The sequence below is a fragment of the Littorina saxatilis genome, linkage group LG12, assembly GCF_037325665.1.
Source record: "Littorina saxatilis isolate snail1 linkage group LG12, US_GU_Lsax_2.0, whole genome shotgun sequence".
Classification (NCBI taxonomy): Eukaryota; Metazoa; Mollusca; class Gastropoda; order Littorinimorpha; family Littorinidae; genus Littorina; species Littorina saxatilis.
The window spans coordinates 66127749-66137748 of record NC_090256.1 but is presented as its reverse complement, the minus strand read 5'-3'; the positions used below and the strand labels follow the sequence as shown (position 1 = coordinate 66137748).

At 38.7% G+C, this 10000-nt stretch overlaps 1 protein-coding gene across 1 annotated transcript in view; it reads left to right on the top strand.

The window, feature by feature from the left end:
- Positions 1 to 10000, top strand: part of LOC138982599 (corticotropin-releasing factor receptor 1-like) — a gene marked incomplete at its 5' end in the record, with an annotated part of 84914 nt that overhangs the window by 63398 nt on the left and 11516 nt on the right. Inside the window, 2 exon segments of the mRNA XM_070355924.1 lie at positions 266 to 351; positions 6656 to 6791. Coding sequence (XP_070212025.1) covers positions 266 to 351; positions 6656 to 6791 — 222 coding nt within the window.

Here is a 10000-nt window from a genome sequence, read left to right as displayed (position 1 = left end):
ATAGCTCACAACGAAAGAGCAGAGTGCTCATGATATGTTGTACACTTTACTTTGTCTTTGTTTTGTCTTAAAACAGGTTCAGGTTTGAAAAGAAAACAAAACCACTTCTAATTCTTTTGCTCTGTTGTGTTAAGAGAGAGGTAGTGTATTTTCAGTTCCAGTTATTTTCCAGTCGTTGGAAACGATGCATCAGAAAGTGTCGTGTTTGTTGTTCCCACTGGTTTGGCTTATAATTAGAGTAACAAAACTTGGGTTTTTGTTTCAGGTAAATTTAGGGTTTCTAATCAACATTATTCGGATTCTTGTGACGAAGTTACGAGCAAACAACTCACTGGAAACAGCGAGAATGAGGTAAGGATATATCGCGGTGTTCTGTGTCTAATGAGGCAATCTGTTGGTCTGCTGTTTCTGATGAGGCAAGCTGTTAGTCTACTGTTTGTGATGAGGCAATCTGCTGGTCTTCTGTTTGTGATGAGGCAATCTGTTCGTCTACTGTTTTTGTTCTGCTATCTTTCTTTCTTTCTGTGTTTCTTTCTGTCTCTGTGTTTCTTTCTTTCTTTCTTTCTTTCTGTGTCTGTGTTTCTTTCTTTCTTTCTTTCTGTGTCTGTGTTTCTTTCTTTCTTTCTTTCTGTGTCTGTGTTTCTTTCTTTCTTTCTTTCTTTCTTTCTGTCTTTCTTTCTGTGTCTGTGTTTCTTTCTTTCTTTCTTTCTTTTTTTCTTTCTTTCTTTCTTTCTTTCTTTCTTTCTATCTATCTGTCTTTCTTTCTTTCTTTCTTTTTATCTATCTGTCTTTCTTTCTTTCTTTCTTTCTTTCTGTGTCTGTGTTTCTTTCTTTCTGTCTTTCTGTGTCTGTGTTTCTTTCTTTCTTTCTTTCTTTCTATCTATCTGTCTTTCTTTCTTTCTATCTATCTGTCTTTCTTTCTGTGTCTGTGTTTCTTTCTTTCTTTCTATCTGTCTTTCTTTCTTTCTTTCTATCTATCTGTCTTTCTGTCTTTCTTTCTTTCTTTCTGTGTCTGTGTTTCTTTCTTTCTATCTATCTGTCTTTCTGTCTGTGTCTGTGTTTCTTTCTTTCTTTCTTTCTGTCTTTCTGTCTTTCTTTCTGTGTCTGTGTTTCTTTCTTTCTATCTATCTGTCTTTCTGTCTTTCTTTCTTTCTTTCTGTGTCTGTGTTTCTTTCTTTCTATCTATCTGTCTTTCTGTCTTTCTTTCTTTCTGTCTTTCTTTCTTTCTTTCTATCTATCTGTCTTTCTGTCTTTCTTTCTTTCTTTCTGTGTCTGTGTTTCTTTCTTTCTTTCTTTCTTTCTTTCTTTCTGTGTCTGTGTTTCTTTCTTTCTTTCTTTCTTTCTTTCTTTCTTTCTGTGTCTGTGTTTCTTTCTTTCTATCTATCTGTCTTTCTTTCTTTCTTTCTGTGTCTGTGTTTCTTTCTTTCTTTCTGTCTTTCTTTCTGTGTCTGTGTTTCTTTCTTTCTTTCTATCTGTCTTTCTTTCTTTCTTTCTATCTATCTGTCTTTCTGTCTTTCTTTCTTTCTTTCTGTGTCTGTGTTTCTTTCTTTCTTTCTGTGTCTGTGTTTCTTTCTTTCTTTCTGTGTCTGTGTTTCTTTCTTTCTTTCTTTCTTTCTTTCTTTCTTTCTGTGTCTGTGTTTCTTTCTTTCTATCTATCTGTCTTTCTGTCTTTCTTTCTGTGTCTGTGTTTCTTTCTTTCTTTCTATCTGTCTTTCTTTCTGTGTCTGTGTTTCTTTCTTTCTTTCTATCTGTCTTTCTTTCTATCTATCTGTCTTTCTGTCTTTCTTTCTTTCTTTCTGTGTCTGTGTTTCTTTCTTTCTATCTATCTGTCTTTCTGTCTGTGTCTGTGTTTCTTTCTTTCTTTCTTTCTGTCTTTCTGTCTTTCTTTCTGTGTCTGTCTTTCTTTCTTTCTTTCTATCTATCTGTCTTTCTGTCTTTCTTTCTTTCTTTCTGTGTCTGTGTTTCTTTCTTTCTATCTATCTGTCTTTCTTTCTGTGTCTGTGTTTCTTTCTTTCTATCTATCTGTCTTTCTTTCTTTCTTTCTTTCTGTCTTTCTTTCTTTCTTTCTATCTATCTGTCTTTCTGTCTTTCTTTCTTTCTTTCTGTGTCTGTGTTTCTTTCTTTCTTTCTTTCTTTCTTTCTTTCTTTCTGTGTCTGTGTTTCTTTCTTTCTATCTATCTGTCTTTCTGTCTTTCTTTCTGTGTCTGTGTTTCTTTCTTTCTTTCTATCTGTCTTTCTTTCTGTGTCTGTGTTTCTTTCTTTCTTTCTATCTGTCTTTCTTTCTTTCTTTCTATCTATCTGTCTTTCTTTCTGTGTCTGTGTTTCTTTCTTTCTTTCTGTATTTATTTATTTCTATCTATCTGTCTTTCTTTCTGTGTCTGTGTTTCTTTCTTTCTTTCTTTCTGTCTTTCTGTCTTTCTTTCTGTGTCTGTCTTTCTTTCTTTCTTTCTATCTATCTGTCTTTCTGTCTTTCTTTCTTTCTTTCTTTCTGTATTTATTTATTTCTATCTATCTGTCTTTCTTTCTGTGTCTGTGTTTCTTTCTTTCTTTCTGTATTTATTTATTTCTATCTATCTGTCTTTCTTTCTGTGTCTGTGTTTCTTTCTTTCTATCTATCTGTCTTTCTTTCTTTATTTATTTCTATCTATCTGTCTTTCTTTCTGTGTCTGTGTTTCTTTCTTTCTTTCTATCTGTCTTTCTTTCTGTGTCTGTGTTTCTTTCTTTCTTTCTGTCTTTCTTTCTGTGTCTGTGTTTCTTTCTTTCTTTCTATCTGTCTTTCTTTCTGTGTCTGTGTTTCTTTCTTTCTTTCTTTCTTTCTTTCTGTGTCTGTGTTTCTTTCTGTCTTTCTTTCTGTGTCTGTGTTTCTTTCTTTCTATCTATCTGTCTTTCTTTCTTTCTTTCTTTATTTATTTCTATCTATCTGTCTTTCTTTCTTTCTTTCTGTCTTTCTGTGTCTGTGTTTCTTTCTTTCTTTCTTTCTATCTGTCTTTCTTTCTTTCTTTCTATCTATCTGTCTTTCTTTCTTTCTTTCTTTCTATCTATCTGTCTTTCTGTCTTTCTGTCTTTCTTTCTGTGTCTGTGTTTCTTTCTATCTATCTGTCTTTCTGTCTTTCTTTCTTTCTGTGTTTCTTTCTTTCTTTCTTTCTTTCTTTCTGTGTCTGTGTTTCTTTCTTTCTTTCTTTCTTTCTTTCTGTGTCTGTGTTTCTTTCTTTCTATCTATCTGTCTTTCTTTCTTTCTTTCTGTGTCTGTCTTTCTTTCTTTCTTTCTTTCTTTCTTTCTTTCTTTCTATCTATCTGTCTTTCTTTCTTTCTTTCTTTCTTTCTTTCTATCTATCTGTCTTTCTTTCTTTCTTTCTTTCTTTCTGTCTTTCTTTCTGTGTCTGTGTTTCTTTCTTTCTATCTATCTATCTGTCTTTCTTTCTTTCTTTCTTAATTTATTTCTATCTATCTGTCTTTCTTTCTTTCTTTGCTTTCTTTCTCTCTTTCTTTCTGTGGACATGGTGGGAAGAGCGTGTTTAGTCGTGTAGAAGTTTCCTTCGCTTTCTGTTCCGTTATCATAAATAATTAGAATTCATTGTTCGCTTCAAGTATGTGCGAAACTGCTAGCGCTTGGTTCTTAGGGCTGGGTTTAAAGATAACCATCCTTTCCTTGTGGGTCACCTTTCGCCAGCATTATGGATTCGTCCAGGGATTTAGATGGGATAAAAAGGTTGTTTTCACACACCCAAATTCTCCAGCCTGGCAGATTTCTGTAGTGAGAAATAAGCCCCCCCCCCCCCCCCCCCCCCAACCAAAAAAATAGGTGTGGTTAAGGTAACATAGCCAAAAAAAATAGGGTAGGAAGGTAGACAATCACTTTTTTTTTTTTAACTTTTTTTTTTATGTGTACAAATTAAACCTATTTGACAGGGAAATAAGTGTGCGACTCGGGCGCTTTCGCTTTCATTGCGTTTTCTGCACTCGGTTTTTTGTTTGTTTTTTGTTTTGTTTTGTTTTTTTGGACAAATGTAATAAAAAGTTATAGGGTCGGCCCCTAAAAATAGGGTAGGTCGGGTTAACGTAACCACACCTTTTTTTTTTTATTTTTTAGGCCTAATGTCGTATGTAACACCTTCGTAAACCAGAAAATGTAATCCAGCAAAACCTTATGCACGGGCAGCAACCAAGCTGTAGATATTTTCGTGATTCAAATAATGGTTTACACAAAACGGAAGAATGTATTGAAGGTTTGGGATACTTTGCTAAAGATTATTTTCGTGATAGCGTTTGCAAATAAGACGCTAGTGTATGATGTTCCTATGAAATAGAAAACGGAGAAAGAGAAAATGGAGAAACGGGAAACGGACCGGATATCACCCCAGCGTACACCGAAATCATACACATGCGAGAGACTAATGATTAATGAGGTTCAGATGTCGTGACAGAAAATCCCCGAGGACATGGGGTTGGGGAGGGGGGGGGGCACCCAGACTTGCTGTTTGTTCGTAAAATTAGTTTCACAAATTGCAAGTTTGCATTCCGTCTCTCTCTGTCTTTGTCTCTCTATATCTCTGTATCTCTCTCTCTCTCTCTCTCTCTCTCTCTCTCTCTCTCTCTCTCTCTCTCTCTCTCTCTCTCTCTCTCTCTCTCTCTCTCTATTTTTTTTTCTTCTCTTCTTTTCTATTGTTTGTTCTCTCTCTCTCTTTCTCTCTCTCTCTCTCTCTCTCTCTCTCTCTCTCTCTCTCTCTCTTTTTTCTTTTCTATTCTACTATTTGTTCTCTCTCTCTCTCTCTCTCTCTCTCTCTCTCTCTCTCTCTCTCTCTCTCTCTCTCTCTCTCTCTCTCTCTCTCGTTTTCCTCTCGCCTCTTTTACATATTTTTTGGCTCAGAATCTATTACAACTGCTTGGGTCTTCGGGTATAATTAGGTCCGGCTTGGTTGCGGAAAACGTCCTCCCGTCTTCATCCCAATCGCCATCCCCTTCCCCATCGACGAACGATCACTGTATAGCAGCTGCTGATTCTGATAAGGAAAAAAGAACAGATGCTCTAGTTTGATTATGATACTGTTACCTGGCATTGTTATCCCTTGAGATGACTAATATTCCTCGCGTATCTTGGCAATAACGAACAAAACGTATCGTCGATAGCAGGCCAGCAGATTTGTTTGCCGTTACTGTTCTGCTTTATTTACGAAATGGCTGCGATGCATTGTAATATTGCACAAGTAATGTGGCTCACTAGTGCAGTGATTCTAAGAAACAGACACTCTGTGGTTGTCCAGGTACAGAACGAACAGTAATGACTTATAGCAACAAAATGTTGGTTTGTAGACTAAAAGGTCTTCCATAAGACCGCAGAGAAATCCGAGAATCTTAATCAAAATGAGCCGACCAGAGCGCTATTTTAAGATCTTAGAAACAAAGGGACGTAAGCGCTCTAAATTCATACGACATGTACAAGATAAGTGAGGGTTTTGCCGAACAAATCTCATTTCACCTAAGATAATATAACAAGCGTTAATACGAACATGCGATTTTTATCTTTAAAATGGATGATCGCCGCAATTTCATTTGTTCCTGGTTTTCCGCATGGCACTCTAACTCACACTTACGTACACAGTCATACACAATAACAAGTCGCGTAAGGCGAAAATACAACATTTAGTCAAGTAGCTGTCGAACTCACAGAATGAAACTGAACGCAATGCAACGCAGCAAGACCGTATACTCGTAGCATCGTCAGTCCACCGCTCACGGAAAAGGCAGTGAAATTGACAAGAAGAGCGGGGTAGTACGTTGCGCTGAGAACGATAGCACGCTTTTCTGTACCTCTCTTCGTTTTAACTTTCTGAGCGTGTTTGTAATCCAAACATATCATATCTATATGTTTTTGGAATCAGGAACCGACAAGGAATAAGATGAAAGTGTTTTTAAATTGATTTCGAAAATTTAATTTTGATAATAATTTTTATATATTTAATTTTCAGAGCTTGTTTTTAATCCAAATATAACATATTTATATGTTTTTGGAATCAGCAAATGATGGAGAATAAGATGAACGTAAATTTGGATCGTTTTATAAAAGAAATAATTTTTTTACAATTTTCAGATTTTTAATGACCAAAGTCATTAATTAATTTTTAAGTCACCACGCTGAAATGCAATACCGAAGTCCGGGCTTTGTCGAACAATACTTGACCAAAATTTCAACCAATTTGGTTGAAAAATGAGGGCGTGACAGTGCCGCCTCAACTTTCACGAAAAGCCGGATATGACGTCATCAAAGACATTTATCAAAAAAATGAAAAAAACGTATGGGGATATCATACCCAGGAACTTTCATGTCAAATTTCATAAAGATCGGTCCAGTAGTTTGGTCTGAATCGCTCTACACACACGCACACACACACACACACACACACACACACACACACACACACACACACACACACACACACACACACCTACACCACGACCCTCGTCTCGATTCCCCCCTCGATGTTAAAACATTTAGTCATAACTTGACTAAATGTAAAAAGATGGTTCTTGTCTATGACAGTGCATGTAAATTACAATACCAAAAACAAAACAAAAAATCCATAAGTTAAGGTAGAGTGCCTTGGAACATCCAACGTCCGAATTCGAAATAATTTCGACCCTCATATTTCGTTTTTAGAAAAACTATCAAGGCAACAGTGGTGTTGCTGCCTTTGCTGGGGATGACAAACCTGCTGTTCTTCATGAAGCCCCATGACGACGGTCCGGGCATGGTCGCCTACAGAGTCATCAACGCCGTTCTGCCTCCTTGCCAGGTCAGTCGTATAGAATGTGAAAACAGTGGACATTTGGCAGAGAGAGAGACATATAGAAACAGAGACAGAGAGAAGAGAGAGAGCTAGAGAAACACAGAGAGAGAGACAGAGACAGCTAGAGAGACACAGACAGAGAGAGAGACAGAGAGAGACAGACAGACAGAGAGACAGTGAGAGAGAGAGAGAGAGAGAGAGAGAGAGAGAGAGAGAGAGCCAGAGAGACAGACAGAGAGAGACAGACAGAGAGAGAGAGAGAGACGTAAGACATTTTATTGAGTAAACACAAGGTTCATTTCAACAGAGTGTATGTGGGGGTGGGGTGGGTAGATCAATGATAAAGGTCACATGCATGGTTCTTCTAAAATTCTAAACCGTTTGTTTTCGGAGCTGAGAAATTACAGAGAGAGGGAGAGGCAGACAGAGACAGAGAAACAGAGAGAGAGAAACAGATAGATTGATACAGGCAGGCAGACAGACATACAGACAGAGGCTGAGAGCGAGACAGAAAGTGAGACAGAGAGAAAGAGAGAGAAAGTGATAGATAGAGAGACATAGACAAAGATGAAGAAAGCTATAAAGAGGGTGAGCGTTCTTGGAGCGAATCACATTATTTAGACATTTAAGTGCAGTTGTCCTTTCCAGAATCTCTCAGACGTTTCCTTGTCATTAAAAGGACAGTCGCTTCAATGTTGAAACTGTTTGGTTTGTTCCAAAGAATGCGCTGTTCTGCCTCTGTATGTGTAAGGGGGAGCAGGGGTGGGCGTATGTGTATGTGTGTGTGTGTGCGTGTTCGTGTGTGTGTCCGTATGTGTGTGTTTTTCTTCCCCTCATCTCTGTCCCTCGCATATCTCTCTCTCTCTCTCTCTCTCTCTCTCTCTCTCTCTCTCTCTCTCTCTCTCTCTCTCTCTCTCTCTCTCTCTCTCTCTCTCTCTCTCTCTCTCTCTCTCTCTCTCTCTCTCTCTCTCTCTGTAATTGAATTTCTATGAAAAAAAAATTTAAAAAATCCTCCAACTCCGAACTCAAACGGATTGGAATTTTATATTTCAAGGTCCAGTTGGGCCAGTGGTATTGTAATATCCGGAACTTCTTTCCTGTTCCGTTACCGACTGCGACAGGCTATTGGAAACTTCCAACAAAACAGAAAATTGTGCACACAGGGACGCAAAAAATTGTCCAGACGTTTCATGGCTTTTCATTTGTGTCTTGCTGCGAGGGGAAATAACTCTGCAATATATCACATGCAGGCTGGAGAAAAGGCAATCTGAAAATGAAGAGTTAGAGGTGTTGTTTATGAGCTGTGGGGCTGATTTGAAGAGGTAATTATTCACCCCCAGGTCGTTCCTTTCTCCCTGCATGCGCTTTCCGTGTGAAGCGAGACATTGTGCCGTAAGTCGCAAACTCTTTTAAAATTGTTATGAAGTAGATGCCTCTAGGAATCGTGCAGACTTAATTTCCGTCCATTTGGTGGTATGAGTATTATCAATGATATTCTACTTCTAAAGGTAAGAGTGGAAACTCTTGTGTGTTGTTCTTTAAATCTGTAAATGTATGCATTATTCATCCATGCGGTTTTCCCCCCGCGGGTTAGGGGGAAGAATTTACCCGATGCTCCCCAGCATGTCGTAAGAGGCCGACTAACGGATTCTGTTTCTCCTTTTACCCTTGTTAAGTGTTTCTTGTATAGAATATAGTCAATGTTTGTAAAGATTTTAGTCAAGCAGTATGTAAGAAATGTTAAGTCCTTTGTCCTGGAAACTTGCATTCTCCCAGTAAGGTCATATATTGTACTACGTTGCAAGCCCCTGGAGCAATTTTTTGATTAGTGCTTTTGTGAACAAGAAACATTTAACAAGTGGCTCTATCCCATCTCCCCCCTTTCCCCGTCGCGACATAACCTTGAACGGTTGAAAACGACGTTAAACACCAAATAAAGAAAGAAAAGAATCCATGGGGTTTAATCTGTTTTGTTAAAATGTGGGAAACAGAACTAAAAGGGTTGCAAGGATCAGTATTATTTGTTCCTTTTTTGTCACCTGAATTTCTTCTTTCAAAGCTCCAATAAAAGACAAGTAACAAGTAAAATGTTTCCATGGGATAAGTTGTAAAATGAATCGGTTACTTGCGCGGGTGCGTTGCCTTATCAGAACGCCGCAGAATGTTACAAATCGGTCCCTATACTTTTGTTGTTGCGATTGCGAGTGTTAGGTAACGGAACCCTTGTCGAGGGTCAATCAGTGAAGCGTGAAGCCCTGTCCAGACTTGGCCGCCGTTTTACGCTCTATGCGCCGCAGGCCGTTTTGTGCGTCGCGCGGGATTTGCCGAGTGGCCACACATCGACGATTCTTTTCACAACGCGGTATCAGTGGAGCGGGTCACCTGACAAGAAGGTTCAGTTGCATTCGACTGCTGCGCCGCGAGCGGCTGACGTCATCGCTCTGGTTTGCTCTGATTGGTCAAATTTCCGTCGTTCTATGTCTGTGTCATAGAAATTAGAACACGCGCTATTCTTCTGCAAATAACGCTTCGCGATCATAGCACGCTGCGGCGCTCCCACGTGGGCCGTTTTGAGCATAAGTCAAATGTGGACAGGGTCGGCCGGGAGTGTCTGGACGGGCTTTTAGGTTGGCGATCGCTCGTCCAGAGGGGGTATCCATCAACGGTTTTAACGGAACGTTCTGCAGCAAGCCTGAGGGGGCACTTGCCACCAACCAAAGAACTGTGTTGAAAATGTTGCTTCTGTTTCGCGCAACGCACCTGAGGTGTTATCTACAAAACTGTTTGCTCCATTGTAAATACCTCAATTTACACTTTCAGAGCTCCCAAAACAGACTTGTTTCATGTGTCTCTAAGACAAGTGGTATTTAACATGAAAGAGATTTTTGGAGGTGTAATCTACAGGGCTTTCGTCATCCGATTACGTTTTCCTAAGCGTGAAAAACACTGGGGCGAATCTTGACTTGAAACCATGTTTTTGTTGAGTCGATTCTCTCTTTAAATACCTGAATTTTCACATTCAAAGTTCTAAAAAAAAATCTTTAAAAAATCAACTGTGCTTTTCGTCCCCCGTTTCAGACTCTGAATGGCAGAATTCGAACTAACGTTGAGGCAGCAGAGATAAATGACCCTTACTCATGTTATCAAATCCATGCTCATCCCATCCAACGAGCATCATTACATTTCCATATGTCACAGGGGATGCCAACTATCTC